The sequence below is a fragment of the Diadema setosum genome, chromosome 2, assembly GCF_964275005.1.
Source record: "Diadema setosum chromosome 2, eeDiaSeto1, whole genome shotgun sequence".
Classification (NCBI taxonomy): Eukaryota; Metazoa; Echinodermata; class Echinoidea; order Diadematoida; family Diadematidae; genus Diadema; species Diadema setosum.
Genome location: NC_092686.1, coordinates 25,853,024 through 25,870,772, shown reverse-complemented (window position 1 = coordinate 25,870,772; position 17,749 = coordinate 25,853,024). Strand labels below are relative to the sequence as shown.

Below are 17,749 nucleotides of genomic sequence, written 5' to 3'. Positions count from 1 at the left end.
TGCTAGGCAACTTACCAAAAGCCATCACAAACACTGCCGATACAACATGCACTGTGGACCCTCATCATAGAAAACAATTACTTCCACTTGATGTTTAGATTACTCCAGCCAGCAAACCACGCTATTGTTGCGTCATTCGCATGCAGCACAAACTGCCGAAACAACTGCTGCATGAGCTTTGTGGTGGCAAAATCTCCCGACATAATTTCTCTATACTCTTGCACCATAACATTTTTGTTCCAGTAAATGGAAATGTCAAATCTAATGTAGCCATATCTTCTGATGATGAAACAAACAAACAAACAAATCTGTGAGCCACATGTGTCTGCAGGAAGCATAAACCATGCCTGATCGTTTAGGAATGGCAACTGAAAGTTGCCATCTCATACAGCTTGCAGTGACCTTTTCTTCCCCCAACCGTAGGCCCCAGATGTTGATGATGCACTCACAAGATATTCAAGGACACCACATTTCTGCCTTGTACCTATGAGGACACCTTATCCCCTTCTTTAGTTTTCATACACCTCAGGTAAAGAAACTTGAAGGGCAACAATCCTCATCTGCCGTCTGTAGGCATTTTGCCAATGTGGCGGTTGCAAACGATGACAATGATTCTCACAAAACAGACTGGGGCGGGAAGTTACATGTAAAAAAGAAAATGCCTGGGAGAAGTTGTGAACAATATCAACATCTTTTTTTCAAATTGCCTAACTAGAAAAAACAAAGCATCCTACATGTAGCAGGCAAGTGTCCAGTGTACTTCTTAGCAGATATTAGCATGCAATACATCTAAAAAAAAAACAAAGGCAAGCAGGACGGTGGGCTGGTAGCACCACAGCTTTCTTTTCTTTCTATTCAGTGAAGATGTACAATGATAGCGAAGCAAACCACAAGAAATGGGTCATCATCAATTCTGCTGAACTGTCAATTCCATTGAGCCCCCCCCCCCCCCCCCAAAAAAAAAGAAAGCCAAACGATGCTACATGAACCAGTCGCTTTAAAAGCCAAGAAATCGCACTCACCTCGCTGGAAGATATGGAGTCGTCACCATCTGGGCAAGTGGAGTTGTCATGGGTACACTCGTTGCCATAGATACACCAATGGCATGCCCAGCTGCTGTTCATGCACGAGCTGCAACTGTTCAGGTGATAGAGTGAGGGACAGAAGATGGTGGTTAACCCTTCCATTCTCTCGAGTCTCAAGTTTTCACACTAGCATCGTGTCAACCCCTTTTCTTCACACTAGCAATCCCGTAACACTTTGTGCTGGGCAATGCTATACTAATTGTCAGTATCGCCAAAGCGCAGAAAACTTCTGTATATACGCTTACATGTAAGAGCCCTGTCACAGATGCACTGTGGGATTCCTCGGGAGCATTATTGCTTCCGGTTGCCTTGCGCAATTGTCAGTTCCCATGAAATTCAATGCAATTTCATCTCCTTTTCTTTTGTTGCCATTTTTTCTTTTTTCTTTGGTCAGATTTAAGCTAAAAAAGAATTTAAAACTTCTAAATTTTACTGATTTGCAGTCACTAGAGTCACGGCTCACTACTGAGAGACTTCAGTGTGATGGTCACATGATGGAAAGCAAAGACATTTTCAACAAAGTTTACCCCTGGATTTAAGACAAAACGTGACCTGAATGCATTTGCAGCCAAACGGGATGCAACTTTGTCCCGGGCTATCCCATAATACATCTAAAATGCTGCTCACACTGCACAACACCTAGGTATTGGCGATACTGAGAATTGCAATAAAAGTATATTTTGCAATCCCTATATGAGATCTGTACAAACCAGCAAGTGTCACATCACCTGAATGTTTGAATAGATAAAGTCTAATTCCAGTATGTAAAATACACCTGCAGCTGACATTGCCTCTGCTGTCATTGTAACTGTTAGCTTGTTTGTCAGACTTAACATCTGTACATAAAGTAAAATGCAAAAAAGACCCCACAACATGCAAACACACACACAAACTCAATATGAACACACATGTCTACCACGCATGCATGAAGCACAATCTCTCCTTAATCATACCGAGATTTTATGCAATATTGGTCAGCAGCCATTATACAAACAAACTATAAAAAGAACATTCATATTATCATAGAATATGATACAAATAATTTACAATCGCCATCATCATGTCAGTGATCTCAATAATGGCAAATATTAAAGACGAAAGCATACAGTGTACGTGTATCTTCTCACAAGGAGGAATTGAACACAGGAAAATTTAATAAAGGCAGAAACCACAGGAAGAAAAGTCAGTTCAGAGAGTGGTATGTTTTTCTACATTTCCTTCCCATAAAATATCAAATAGTCCTTTGTTAATATCATACAGACACAATAAGACCTTTTACTGTCAATCATAATGGCTGGTTATAGAATGCTGAAAGCCCCATAGTCTGCATTTATCTGCTTTGCTAATATATTCATCTATAATGGAGCATTATGCTCATGTGCTTGAATCAGATGACTTTTTTTCATTCCTTTTTAACAATGTGATCTGACAATCTCAATCTCACTAGCTCGTGTCAACCGCAGATCTCTTGGGAATTTGCATAATGGGATGCTTATCTTCACATCGAGTACAAAAATTGGCATTTTAATTACAGGTCTACATGTACACATGTTTGCATCCTCAATGCCACAACTACACTATTACTATTCAAAATATGTCTATTATATTACAGGCTTGTATGCAGCAGTCTTTACCTTGAAATGAGCCGGCAGTTATAGAATTTGAAGTCTCGCTCCACAAATGATATCCTCGTCTCCGTGGAGAAGATGCTGAGAGCAACTGTCACAGCAGCTGCAGTTGACGATGGGATGAAGAAAGATGGGTATTAATAGAAAAAAAGACAAGATTCATCGGGGAAAGTGCAGAAGCCCCATTAGCTGCAATTAATGTGATACTGATAACCCAAACTTTGGGGGATTTATTGTGAATGTATGCACTACTTCCAGGACAACAATGAACTCTCATGATAAAGGCAACCTCAACCCATCCCCCCTCCCTTTCCATCTGGTTCTTTTTAGCACAGTTCTTTACCTCTCTTGCAACTCTCTTTTTACTTTGTTTGGGAATACCATTTCCCTTGGTCTCTTGCAATTACGCCTTTACATGTTGACCAGAGAGGCAGCACTTTCATTTTACCATTTGTTTCTTGATTATTTGTTCATTTTTTCTTTTCTTTTTTTTTTTTTTTTTTTTTTTTTGGGGGGGGGGAGTCAAAACTTAAAGTGACAATGACATGATTTAGAAAGTTATTAGTGCTTTCAAGACATCTGCTTCAAAGTACATTCAACAGGTCACTCTTCATTTCCAAATCTTTAGTTTAGCTTTATTGAGCATTCATATTCACAGACATGCCATCACCTACTGCACTGTTTCATTGAAAGGAACTTTAATGTCAGCTGCAAAGAGAACAAATTGTTTTAACAAGAACAACAAAGAAGCGTGCAACATAGAATGTGAAAGTTGACAGCGGTCTTGAATCCAGATGATGCGAACAACTGACAAATTATAAAAATCTAAGGAAAAACTTCAGGCCATTTTGTTTCTTTGTGGAGGCATAAAAATGATCTCAGAATTAAAAACTATCCAGGTACAAAGTTATTAGTGTGCAGTCATTGACACAGAAGCTATTAACTCCCACTTGCTGTATATCAGCCTGATATGCTCAAAAAGAATTATGACACAAAGCCAACTTTCAGATCCATCATTTCAATTTTTTTTTTTTTTTTGTCATGAGTATTTTTTTTCTGAAAGTTATGTCCACTTTAATAACAGTGTGTATGATTCACTGTTGAAGGGAAAGAGAAAGAAAGAGAGCAGAGAGCATGAGAGAGTGGAAAGAGAAAGACTTCCCTCTAGCTCCTAACTCGCCACAGGGAAATGAAATCCCTAGTCATACTCAATGGACAGCCGGAAGTAGAATAGCACACTTGAAGGAAGGAAGAAATCAATCATAAGTGATCACAAAGTACTTTCCCTTGCTGCTGGCAATCCTCTTTGACTGTTTGACTTTGCTTTCTTAATAGGCTCTTGTACTACTCAAGAGGAATCAAGTGTCCATATATTTTCACCCAGACTCTGAAAACACTCCTGTGTTATGCATACCATTTCTTTAGTAAATATTACATTAAAAAACAAAAGAAAAAGGAAATGACTGCAATGTTGCAGGCATCATGTACAGTGCCAACAAGCAGGTTTACAGAGCTTTGATATGAAACTACTTTTAGAATCTATAAGCATGAACCATTGTTCGTCCAACATTCTTTCATGAAAAAAAAAAAGGCACAACAAACTGATATGATTATTTTACCGTACATGGTTTTGTAAGAGACCCATGCACATTATTTGAAGCAAAAATGAGTGTTCCAACAACTGTCCTGTACCCTTAGAAACAGGAACCCGAAAACAAAAATGAAATGAAAAGGGAAGGAAACACACATAAGTGTGCATGCCAATGTAACATCAAACATGAAAGTAGTTGCAAAAACATCAGGGATGTAAAATAATAAGAGATCTTGATTTAAGGTTGGAAAAATGCAATTTATAAGCACGGCCATACTGAGCATGTGACAGGGAGGAGTAAATCAAAGCTAGTTCTGCTCTGAACAAAATGAATGTGGAAGATGTACAGTGAAATGGGACTGAGAACATTGTTGCTGTTGTTTTGGGGTTGGTTGTTGTTGTTTTTTTTTGAAAATTGTAATCTAAAATGCTTCTCTCAGATTATCATTCAGGAACTCCAACTGAGACCAAGAAAAGTTCTTTGCAAACTATGTTGCTATTAAATAAAGAGAACAACACCTATGAAAGAAGTTTCTTCTCCCCCGCCCCCCCCCCCAAAAAAAAATGTGGTGTAACAAAAGCGATAGATCAATGCGGGGAAAAAAAATAAAATAAAACCATTAGAGTGTTATGACCATCAAAACACGAAGAAGTTCTCTAAATTTGATACAGTCAACTGTGAACTACCTGTATCATGAAGAGTGAGTGACCCTCATTTGAGTTACTCAAATTTGGGAGGAAAAAAAAAAGTACATATTCACAGATACAAGGTGTACTTTGGGTCACTTCAGCTATTTTCCTTATTAAGCTTAATGGAAAGCACCATAGATGCAATGACTCAGAAGGAAAAGAAATATCTGAATGGTCCGTATGATAGCACATTAATCTAGTGATGAGTTCTACAATTATGTGGTCATGTCTTTGTCAATTTTAGAATTATTTTTACTGAACAGTGTCATTAGAAATGGCAATGTTTTATACATTCATTTTTTTCTTAAATATGACTCTATTCAGTTAATCCTACCATTGTACTTTCTGACCCCTGCACTTTTAGTTCCACATACCCATATCAGTATTGATACTTGTTAATGAACAGGCCCTTTTGCTAGAATTGCTTTGGATTTGCTAGTCTTCATGAGGAGGATAAATAGGAATCAATGTATTTCAACATAATGAGGAGTCTCTCTGCAATCACACTTTGTTTGTGTTTTGATTAGGAAATAGTACAAAAGCTGTTTAATTCACATATAATAACACTGCTAAGTGATGAAGAAAGTTGAAGAAGTCTTACATTCACCAGGTGCTATATCAGGAATCTGGCTACCAGATGGGGTTTCACAGGTCACTTGAGATCCTACCACAGCTATCGCAGGGAAGATTTCCTCGCCAAAGAGGCACTTGTATTTATAGTCCTCCCTCAGAGCTGGTAGCTGATTGACGGTTACGTTAATCTACACATTAAAAAAAGGGGGAATACACAGGGAAATCAAACATTGCAAATGAAGCTCTTGTGATGATTGTACACACTTTATTGCAGCCCAGTTGGGCCTGTCATCACCATACACTGTTCTCTCTAGACAAATGGCAACATAAAGTACTGGCCAAGACAGCATGCTTTTGAAATCAATCGCTTTACATGTACTGTCTCTTAGTATGACAACAGACCTTTTTCAACCAGCAAAGTTAACATTGCAGGAGACACAGATGACCTATAGAATCAAAAGTTATTGATTCTGCATCACAGAACCAACAAAAAGTTGCCAGACATTGAATTTTAGTTAAGAGCAGATTCTGAAAGAGCTGAATTCAAGCTTTAAAATGACATACATGTATAACTCAATTCAAATGGACTCTCCTAGCCTATCTACAGTGTACAAATCGAGAAAAAGCACACGCTCTGGAAAAGTGTTACTGAGAAGAGGCTCTAAGCAGGGAGGTGGGAAGAGATCTCTTCTTCCCATCTCCCTGCTCTAAGTACAGGGTCTATTCAAGCACTAATCTTGCCAAGCCATGCTCCGTGCCATGAATGGGACAAAAAACAGGATGTAAGACTCCATAGCAACAACAATAAGGGGATCATCAGATTAAACTGTAATTAAGCAGCCCTATTAACACATTCTGTCCATGACTGATACACTGTGCACCAACTTTTAAGCCAGTACCATCATCCTGACAAAAGTTATTAGACTTGAAAGTGAAGAGTGTGTAGAAAAGGGGGTGTTGAGAAATGAAAAGGGCCCCTAAAAGTACATTTGTGTATAGCTAAGCATACTATTCTACACGAAAAAGTGTTCTAAAAAGAACTGCTAAAAACATGATCTTCCTTCCCTTTATGATCCTCAAATTTCTAATAATGTAGAAGAAAAATCGTTCTTTCAAAAAATATGAAAAACAGAAGATCGACTTGGTCGACCCATTTTAGCATTTTTTTTTGCAATAATTTGCAACAATCATGCAATGCAATTTGACATTATATGCACTGTCCTGTAATGAGCATTATACATAAGACCACAAGACTACATGTAAATGTATCTGTAAGTTTTACCTTCAGTATACATAGAAACAGGAGTAGGATGGATTTAATTCACTTTGAATTTGTGTCTGATTAAGTAATTATGTCAGAAATGTCAGGTCACATCACAAAAATTGAAACCCCTTTATTCCTTTTATATACTTTTACCTCATAGGCTAACATGCTGATGTACACCCTTGTGGTGCAATGATGAGCAAAACGTGTAGTCATACTGTATTTTCATCAGCTCGCCAAGCAAACACAGGACCTACATACGTACTACATGCAGCTTGGTGGCAGAATCTTGCATGATATGAATGGACAACAATAATGTGGTAAAAAGATATGCGAGTGCCTGTACGCATAGACTCTCTTTCCCTTTCCAAGTCTCTGTCATATTTAATAAGACAGGGTAATGGTAAACCACTCCACAAGGATGGGGGAGGGGGAGAAGAGGTATAGGAAGATGGGTGGGGAGGGATCAGACTTTGTCACCTGAAACGAAGGGTAGAATGAACAGTGAATACAAATCCTACAGGGTAAAATACCATGAGACTTAAAATTATAGACCCGTACATTGCCCATGTACTGCAAACTATAATTATTTTGGGGAATGCTGACATGCAGCTATTGTACATTAATCATTCAATGTAATAATAGGAGGGGGTGTCTAATGCAATCAAGTACATTGCACATGTACATACAAACATCATACTCATGAAACTGACAGTTTCCTGGAGGTACATAAAATTGTATTAAAGCATTCAAGTATACACTTCTGTACATAGAGGATGGTCCTGGTGCTGGACATGCCTTGTAATTTCCTAAAGTGCTGCTCAGGTGCAATTATCACTGATGACTACAGCTGTATATTGTATTATATACTACAATACATGTCCACAGCGTTTTCAAGTAGTGGTCTTGAAATGGCCAACTGCAATACGTTACACCAAGGAGGTACTAGTCGCCTAGTACCTCCTTAGTCGCCTAGTACCTCCTTGGTTATACACTACAGTGTCAGCTATGGACATGCACAAAGTAGGCCTACTCTTTGTATGAGGGTGAGCAGCATTTGAAAAAGAAAAAAAGAAAAAAAAAAAACAAGAATGAGGGCTGATAATGCAAGTTAATCTATTTGGGGCTGGTACAATCCCTGGGGGCTACTCAATTAACAGCATTTGACATTCCATTTTAAGGAGCTTTGTTGATGTATTTTCCTTGGATCAGACATCTGGTAGTCCCACATGCACAAGTGTCTCCTTATGATACACAGATGTCCTGATAATGGCGTTACCAGGACATGTCACTTTGGGTTGCCAAGCGCCTACTCCATCTGTTTGATCTCAACCCCATACCAGAAACAAGCTCTTTTTTAGCATGGTGCTAAAATAGTGGAGCATTTATCTCACACTAACGACATCCACTTATCGCTGGGTTTTGTTTCCACTAGCTTCTTACATTTCATCCTCGTACACACAGTCAAACCCCAAAGTCACTCTCTGCACATTACAATGTTCTATTCAAATGTCTTGACTTCACTGGGACATTGACAGAAAAGATTTGTCACAACTTACATTGTATAATGGCAACCCACTACATCGCCATACTAATAAAACTGATTATTATACATACAAGCCACTTTTTCGATACAATAAAACCATGTATCAATATTCCTGCAAGGGTTTGCTCAATGACATACAATATTGTTAGCATAATACCTGTCTTATGCATTTTACATTACCCGTATCAATGGAGAAAAAGAGTACAATATTGTTTCCAATTTTGTACTCTGCTGTCAATATCGCACTCAAATGTTTCTTTATACATGTGCGCAGTATCGCTTGCAAAGAAAGCACAGTGCAGTGGCATTGCGCGATGAGGTTGAAAAATGCGCGATGAGGTTGAGAAATGCGCGATGAGGTTGAGAAATGCCATAGGAGTACACGTAAATCGTCTGTGCTCTCTGTGGCAGTTGCTCGCTGATATGCATGTACTGTACTGTACTGTGTGTAGATACACGTCCGTATACAAAGTTGAAAGGTTAGATTTTGTAAACAATATAATGGTGAGTGAAACCTTTTTTCATTTTTTTTTTGTGGAAATTCGTGGAAAGTGGTTTGTATGTATAATAATAATAATACTGGATTTCTTTTGTGGTATATCAGATATACCACTCAAGTGCATCCAATATTATATAATTATTCCAGAGATCTTACTTTTCCCCCTATTTGTTCGCTATAATGTTTACCTGAATGTTCATAGCTAGACCTACATCTAAAACTCTGTACAATCTATTGAACATACTCGTTTTTAAAGTCGAGCCTGAGTCATCAATATGTAATAACAAGTCACCACACCCTGGATTCGATGCATTATGCTGTTTCTGCGTTACCTTCATTTCTAGTGCAGCAATCCCCTTGCTGAGAGGGGAAGTAGTGGCTTGCTTTCATTAATATGCGTGACCAGTGACAGGAGACAAAGTGATGGATGCTCGTGTCTAGAATTCTTTACATCAGCTTTGAATTCTGAACCCAAATCAGAGAAGTTGTGTAGATGGATGCTTGTGTTTACAATACGTTTTATACTTCAGCATTGAAGTTTGTACCCAAATCAGATGAGTTGTGCAGATCGATGCCTGTGTTTACATCGCTTTTACATCAGCTTTGAATTCTGAACCCAAATCAGAGAAGTTGTGTAGATGGATGCTTGTGTTTACAATACGTTTTATACTTCAGCATTAAAGTTTGTACCCAAATCAGACGAGTTGTGCAGATCGATGCCTGTGTTTACATTACTTTTACAACAGCTTTGAATTCGGAACCCAAATCTTAGAGAAGTTGGATAGATGGATGCTTGTGTTTACAAAACAAGTACATTTTATACATCAGTATTGAAATTTGTACTAAAATCAGAGAAGTTGTGTAGATGGATGCTATTAGGCCCGTGCACACACAACGAAAATCAAAATCACAATCGCGATCCAAATTTCGATTTTTTTTTTCGACCGTTCATACACAAGGAAAAATCGCACTTCGCAGCGAGGAAAGAACGATCAGTGGCCAAATTGCGCATGCGCGAAACTTGCATGACCGAAGACTGACCCCGCGGTCCCAATAATGTTGACGTTCACGCGCTACGAACGATGGGATTAAAAATACCGATTTCCGAATCTCGATCGCGCTCACACACACGATGCTTGAGAAAATAATTGCGATTATTCTGAAAAATCGCACTAATAGTGCGAGTTGGATCGCGATTAGGATCGCGAAAATTAGTGAAATTTTTCTGTCCACACAGGAAAAAATTTCGAAATTTTGATCGCGATAAGAAAATTGATTTTTAAATCGCACTTTTTCCCTTGTGTGTGAACGGGCCTATTGTGTACAATGCAACACCTGAAGAGATCCTTGTCATTTGATTGATTGTTTGATGTTGATCATTCGGCACATTTCACTATGACATCATCATCCATGCAACTGTGCAGTCAGTCCGCAGCGTCGTATGCTAATGAGCAAATCCACCGAATTTATTCCACGCGCAGGAATTCTGCGCATGTGTCTGGCGACGAGGCTTTTCGTCGACGCAAAATGTATATCCCCAACATCGCTCGTTGTTACGTTGCCATGAACCTGTTTCCGGAGCCGTGACCGGGTAAGTCTTGCAGTCCAAAAAAAAGACGATTAATTCCATACTTTTTTTAGCCGAATTTGACACTTTTTGAGGGAGATACAATGGATATAAGAAGCTGCTTGCGATAGAATCTGATTTTGACATGCACTGATACATTGCTGGATCCTGACCCATCTACAACTCCTATGGTTATTTTAATCAGTTATTTGAATAGATGAGATTCTAGCGGAAATTTTGATACCAGCCTCATTTTGGCTCAAAAATAAACGAAGTGATCAAAATTGCACCCAAAGTCGAAGCAAATTTCCGAAAATATTGGTTTTGCGATGCCATCTGTATGCATGTAGGGTCACGTGACCTTCACGTTAACGAGAATTCCGGACTCGATTTTGTCTCTGCAGTGGCAAGTTTTGATCGCGCACGCACTGGCCGTAGTCCCGTATGTACAATTAGATGTCCTGTTCTGTAAAATAGTCGTCTACGGTATCGTATCACAGCTAGCGCTACTACTGGTTAGAACTAAAAGTACAGAGATCGATATATAGATCATGACAGAGTACGATCTACTAGTAAAATGTACATGACATCAGTCAATTTCCCTTGTTGTATTTGGCATAGACCCTGCACTATTTTATTATCATTATTATCATTATTTTTAATAGAACCAACAGTTAAGTTCTACATTCTATAGTTTGATGAATTCAAAATACATTATGATGGTATGGGAATATGTACAATCATAATAATGTACCACCTCATACTAGTCATACTATCACAGTCGTAGCATTAGCATTTTGACAATTTGAATACAATGGGGTGATGTACCAATGTTTTTGTGACAAATGAAATATTATTTACTTCTGGTTCCACTGTGTTTTAATAGACTTGACAAATGCATGTTTCGTATACTACGTTCATGCCAAATGTCATTTTATTTTCATCTCAGTTGTTGCTATTTCACTTTTTTCTTTTGCCTCTTTGTAAAATTTCTATAATGATCTTTGAACAATAGAAAGACAATGCTCTCCTTTATAAATGCCATTGGAATTGAACTGTATAAATTCCAGTTGTCAGGTTGTATACATTTTTGCAATTAGTTTCATTCCTGACAAATATTTAGAATAATTATAATTGTTGTGTAATTGAATTGTACTGTAGTCCTTCTCAAAGTATATATATTTTTTGAACTCTGAATTAACCTTTCAGCACCAACCCCTTGCGAGATGTGTGCCACAAAAGCAGCTTCTTGCCAAAGGTGTATGAAGACACCAACCAAACACCATCTCCTGCCCCAAGCCAACAATGCCCCACCAAGCCAGCCACTGCGGGGACACCAACCCAGTCAGCTCCTGCTCTACGCCAAGAGTGCTCAAGAGACAGAACATCCAAGCGTGTGACCCTCCCGCAGGAACTGGTAAATTGGATACAGGATTGCATCTGTAAATTATAATTCTTGCTCTTTTCAACTTGCACTCAAGTTCCTCAAACAGGGATTAATAAATTGAAATTTTAGTTGGTACAGTTGTATTGTAAATTTTTGTTAATGATTATTGAGCAATAGAAAAAGTGTAATGTTCTTATTTAAGATGCCACTGAACGTTAAGTCATGAAATTTAATTGTACACATTTTAAGAGTAGTCAAATGAATTATGGGCAGTAGCTTGAATGACTGTAATCCTTCTCTGGCTGTCATGTAATTGTAGTTCTTCTTGAAGAATATTTTTTAAACTCTGATTTGCCTTTCAGCACCAACCCCTTACCAGATATGTGTCACAAAAGCAGCTTCTTGCCAAAGGTGTATGAAGACACCAACCAAACACCATCTCCCCTGCCCAAGCCAACAATGCCCCACCAAGCCAGCCACTGCAGGGATACCAACCCAGTCACTGCAGGGATACCAACCCAGTCAGCTCTTGCTCAACGCCAAGAGTGCTCAAGAGATGGAACATGCCGGAAATGCTCCATTACAGCTTGTTTGTATGACCCTCCCGCAGGAACTGGTAAATTGAATGCTGTACAGGATTGCATCTGTAAATTATTATTCTAGTTAAACCCATTTTGTTTGGTCAGTATAACACTCAAGGTGTATCCCCAAGTCAGTAGAATGCTCATGAAGATCAACTGCTGCCCCCTCATTCTGCTCTTAGGTTTCACAGGTTGTAATCATGCTGGGTGAGAACTGTCTGGGCAAATGCCCCAGACATGTCCCACTATTCATGTAACCAGACATCACTCAATATGGCTGCTTTTCAGTTATTCAGGAAAAAGATTCTACTTTTGCTGACTTTTTTGGGATTTACAAGAGACATTGAACAAAGAAGAAATAATGTTGCATATTTAACAAGACAATGTTGATGTAAGAAAAATAAGTGTGTGAATAAGCAGTGCAAATGTAAAAAACAGGGGCAAAATTGTGGTCCTGGTTGTACATGCAGGAATTTTACAAATTTAGATAACCATGTAATTATGGAAAGTGAAGGTAGTGATAGTGACAATGTAAAATCTAGACACTGCAGATTTGTCTGAAAATGGTATAGCCTTGCTTGCATTGTGATCAAAGTTGCACAAACCAAGCATATGTGCATTTATACCTGTTTACAGAAACTTCTTTTTATTTCTTTTGTTTCGACAAAAAATTAAGGGGGGGGGGGGGTTGTGCGCAGGTTGCGGTCCTCCCTGGATCCGCCACTGTGAAGATGTGTCAGTCAGTTTTGATAAGTTATTTTGTCTAATGCAGTGTGTGAAGAATGTGTGTGAATAATGAACATGTATTCATCTAAGAGCAATCCTACCTCTGCATACTACTAGTATACTGATTCTTTGTTTTAGCTTTCTCGTTTAAAGCCTGTATTATAGTTTATACATTTATGAATTATGTTATTTGCCCTAGGTTTGTGTGGCAAACTAAAGTTTTGATGGGCAGAATGTGACCAAATACCTACCCTCATCAAATTTGAAGTTCCACATACTGTAACAGTGGATATTTTCGCGCTTGGCCGGGTAAGAAGAGTTTCGCGTGATTTTAATTCCACGGAATCAAGACATCCCACACAGGAATATATGGCAAGCAAAAATATCCACATACTTTTATTTTCGCGCTAGTTTTTTGGTTGCGCGATATGCACGAAAATTTCAACAACGCGAAAATTTCCACTTTTACAGTAATCATTCTCTTACAAAGCTTTTATGTATGTGAAAAGGAAAGTACAAATACAGGTGTATCACTGAAAGTAGCTGTGTATGACAAAGGAGGTACTAAGCCTCCTTGGTATGGTATTATATTGTATGTATAATAGATACCAGGCATGCAGCCAACATTTTTAAAGACACGTATAACATTGGGAGAGAACTGGAATAACAAAATGTTGGACATCAGATACCTCAGTCTATGAAAATGTGAGTTATATACAGCTGAGTTATTACACTGAGAAATACGCGTGTTGTCACAATCATTCCTATGACTACCACTTATGTATGATACACTTACATGCGTTGATGATCTGAATGGTTAAGCATGTACAAATTTCATGTGGTTGCTATCATTATTACATCATAATAATACAAATTGATCTTGACTGCAAGTCAGCATGCTCATAAGAAACGCACAATGCCTCTACTCAGATACCACACTCGGGCATTGCCATAAGCATTCCCCATGACTACCACTTTAAAGGAAATATTCATTTTGTTTATTTTCATAATTGTTATTGTGAACCCTGAGGAAGACATTCATGTATTCTTCGAAAATTCAGCCTGAATAAATAGCGCTGTTGGACTGAAATGCATTACTACTCTACTTCGCCATCTTTCATATACTGTATAATAGTCCGTCGCTGGGGTGACAAGACCTTGTATCTGCAATTTTGGTGAAAATGACTTTTTTGGATTAATGGTCAAATAATGGGTTAAGTGATGTCCTGTCCAAATCCTAACTGTCTTACTCCAAAAATGAAGCCACCACGGCATGTCAAAGGAAAGGCTATCCCATTCGCTACAGTGCTTTGGCCGCCATGTTTTTTGGCTCTCCTGAACCTTTGACATTTTGTAGATACGTGGTCTTGTCGCCCCAGCGACAATATATATATATATATATATATATATATATATATATATATATATATATATATATAGCATATATATATGCTGTTCTTGCCAAGTACATGTAGTACTAGTGGTACATGTGCCTTAAAAGATGTAAACAACCAACCTTGCCAACAGAAATGTTTTTGTTTTGTTTGTTTTTTTGCATCACATCCTGTTTAACAAAGAGCAATAATGTTTACAATATTTTGTTAGTTTGTTATGAACTTTAGGGTAATCCGTATGATAATGAAAAGTTTTTTCCTGTCATCCTATACTGCCAAGTAGTTGAAAAGATAATGCTGAATAACTGACGAGCGTTGTGGAAACTGGGTAGAGGAGAGAGAAAGAAAGAGAGAGAGATGTCCAGTTTAAGGAGGGGAAAACAAGCAAGAGTGTGAAAGTCGTGTCTTGTGGAATTTGAATGTGGATTTCAAATCAGTGTAAATTAATGAATGCTACACTGATGATTACTTTTTTCTGTTATGATAAAAAGGCTCGAGTACACATACATGTACATCAATCTGTACAATCCATAGTAGATTTTCAGTTTTTGTTCTCTTGTCTTGCTAGCAGCTTGCTTCCATCCACCAGAGACAAAAGATGAAATGTAAAAAATAATAATAATAATAATAATAATAAAATCTGAAAGATATATACATTGTATTTAAATATCTAAGAACATAACAGATCCGCAAGGAAGCCAGCTTGCTTTGACTATCGTCATTCTCTGAGTCCCATCAGTGATTAGTTACCACAGCCTATGTACCGTCTTGTCATCTGGACACTACAATGACCAATGCACCCATTCACACAAGTGTCCAGAGAAATACAAGTACACCTATGCTGGACTAGTACTACCACTGGCTGCTGCTGCTGCTGGCACTACTGGTATGGTATTACAAGTGTACTAGTACTACTAATGTACTAGTAGTCCACTACTACTATAGCTACTACAGTGTACTAGTACTACTATTAGTGCTACTACTACTACTATAGCTACTTACTACAGTGTACTACTACTAGTTCATAACAATCATAGGCACGTATAGATATACACGTGATACTTCTTACGGAAATACCTGCTTCTGTGGTTCACCGCAGCGAGTGTTCGGTGCAGTTACCGTTTTTGCTGCAATCGCAACACTGCAAAACGAATACTTGGGACTACACTGACGGGTTCGTGTTTGCACTCTGTATATTCACATTCTTCTGTCGATTCCTTCATTTATTTTGATCGATTGGACTCATCAAAAGACGAGATACATACTGAAATGTGATAATAAGTGTTCAAATCAACTTCAAAATGGTTTGATGTTAGTCTATAAACAGTTAGTTTTACGTCGGGCCCGGCAAAAGCAGAAGCCGTAAGTGGAGATTCACTATGACGTCATTCATGGCAGCCTCTGCAGACGGTAATCGACCAATCACAGCACAAGGAAATCGGATTGTCTTCATTAGGGCTAGTTGACAGTGTAGTTGCTCTAGATTTTGCTGGATCCTGACCCATCTACACGAAATGACCCATAAAGAGTTACATTTTTCGATTGATTGATACATTTCCCCCCATTTCGTGATGTTTTTTTATTAACTCATTGTCTAGAAAAGTGAAATTTACCGGATGATTTTGAATTGAATTATTTTTTTTTTCAACACGATTTTTGATGTGAAATTATAAAATGTTATCGCAGTCTTTTCTTCTTGATATTATGATTTCTGAAAAATTCAGAATTTCGCTGATCATCTGCAAAAAAACCTGGTTTGATATCATGCACATGAAGTGAAATATCGCAGATTGAAAACCAGTCCTCGAACACGGCGCGAGAGACCATTTCAAGGTCACACCGCTGCGCTGTAGAATGATTTAGACACATTTTCGCGACGCTGCCGGCTGGCTGTGTGGCCCCATTTACAGTGCAATTTTGGATCCACATGATTTGCTCCATTGCACGCTCGCTGAGAGCCCGGCACACTACACGTGTGAAATGCTTGCGTCTGCAGTGTGTGTATGCAACAGTGTGCTACTTTGCATAAAGCGCTCAGTGAGCACTCTCGTGATCTCAGATTCTCTCTGTTTCTAAATTAATAAGACATGAAATGACAAGGATCTATTTCAGGCGTTATATAAAACAAATAACAAATTTTTTCATTCGTGCAATGGACAGAATATTTCATACGGTAAAAGATGAAATGTTTGATCCATTCAACTCGGCTGCACCTCGTTGAATGGATCTTTTCATCTTTCACCTCATGAAATATTCTGTCCATTGCACTCATAAACATTCATTATTTGTATACTATTATACATCAGCATCGAATATTGCACAGTCTACATCAGATGAATTTAAAGACGGATTATCGTGTTTACAACAGGGCTGGCGGAACGGGGGGGGGGGGGGGGGGGTGGAGGGGGGGCACTTTTTTGCACCCGTACATAGGAGAACATTGGGTGTCACCACTTTGGGCACCCCCACACTTTTTTAACCCTGGAAGTGGCACTAGGAAAAAAAAATGGAGTGAAACCTTTGAGAGAGGTAAGACTTCTGCTTTGTTTTTGTGCTGAAGACCTTTTTTTTTTTTTCTTTTAGCTTGTTAGCTCATGAAACCAAGAAGTAGGCACACCCCCCCCCACACACACACACACTTTTGAAAACGTGGCGCTGGCCATGTACAATACTTTACTTTAGCTTTGAATTTTGTAGCCAAATCTGAGAAGTTGTGCTGACGATGCCTGTGTCCACAATACGATACATTAGCTATGAATTTTGCACCCAAATCACAGAAGCTGTGTGGCACCCATTCCATATACACTGCATTCAAATCTGAAGAAGTACAACGAATCAATCGACAATCAGGTCACAGTGTACAAGACCCTATCTAGGTAATGACAAATTTTCTGAGGGGGAAAAGGGAGGTACAATTTCAACTCACATCATGAGTCGGACTCTTACATCGGCATCAAGTTCAAGGAGAAAATATAGAAAAACATTCAGACCAAAAACTTGTCAAAATTGGAAAGGCTTTGATTCAGGGTTGCCACCATTAGTATTCTAGTCATGGACTGCTTATTGTAGACATAATACAACAAGTTGTAGCCTAATTCGTCAGTTCATCTGCATTTTACAATTACCCTTTCAGTTATCTCAGTTTTGAGATTGAACAAAACAATAATTAAACCAAACAAATTTGCAAAAATAGAATTTTATATTTAAAAGAAATTTAC

The 17,749-nt window shown here is 38.4% G+C and overlaps 1 protein-coding gene and 1 pseudogene across 1 annotated transcript in view; one reads left to right on the top strand and one right to left on the bottom strand.

The window, feature by feature from the left end:
• Nucleotides 1–17,749, bottom strand: part of LOC140243571 (plexin-A4-like) — a 132,572-nt gene that overhangs the window by 88,968 nt on the left and 25,855 nt on the right. Inside the window, exons 6-8 of the mRNA XM_072323241.1 lie at nucleotides 5,596–5,755; nucleotides 2,720–2,816; nucleotides 1,023–1,137 (exon numbers count right to left, since the gene is read on the bottom strand). Of these exons, the coding sequence (XP_072179342.1) occupies nucleotides 1,023–1,137; nucleotides 2,720–2,816; nucleotides 5,596–5,755 (372 nt within the window). The remainder of the gene's footprint in view (nucleotides 1–1,022; nucleotides 1,138–2,719; nucleotides 2,817–5,595; nucleotides 5,756–17,749) is intronic.
• LOC140246244 (uncharacterized) lies at nucleotides 11,636–12,644 on the top strand (annotated as a pseudogene).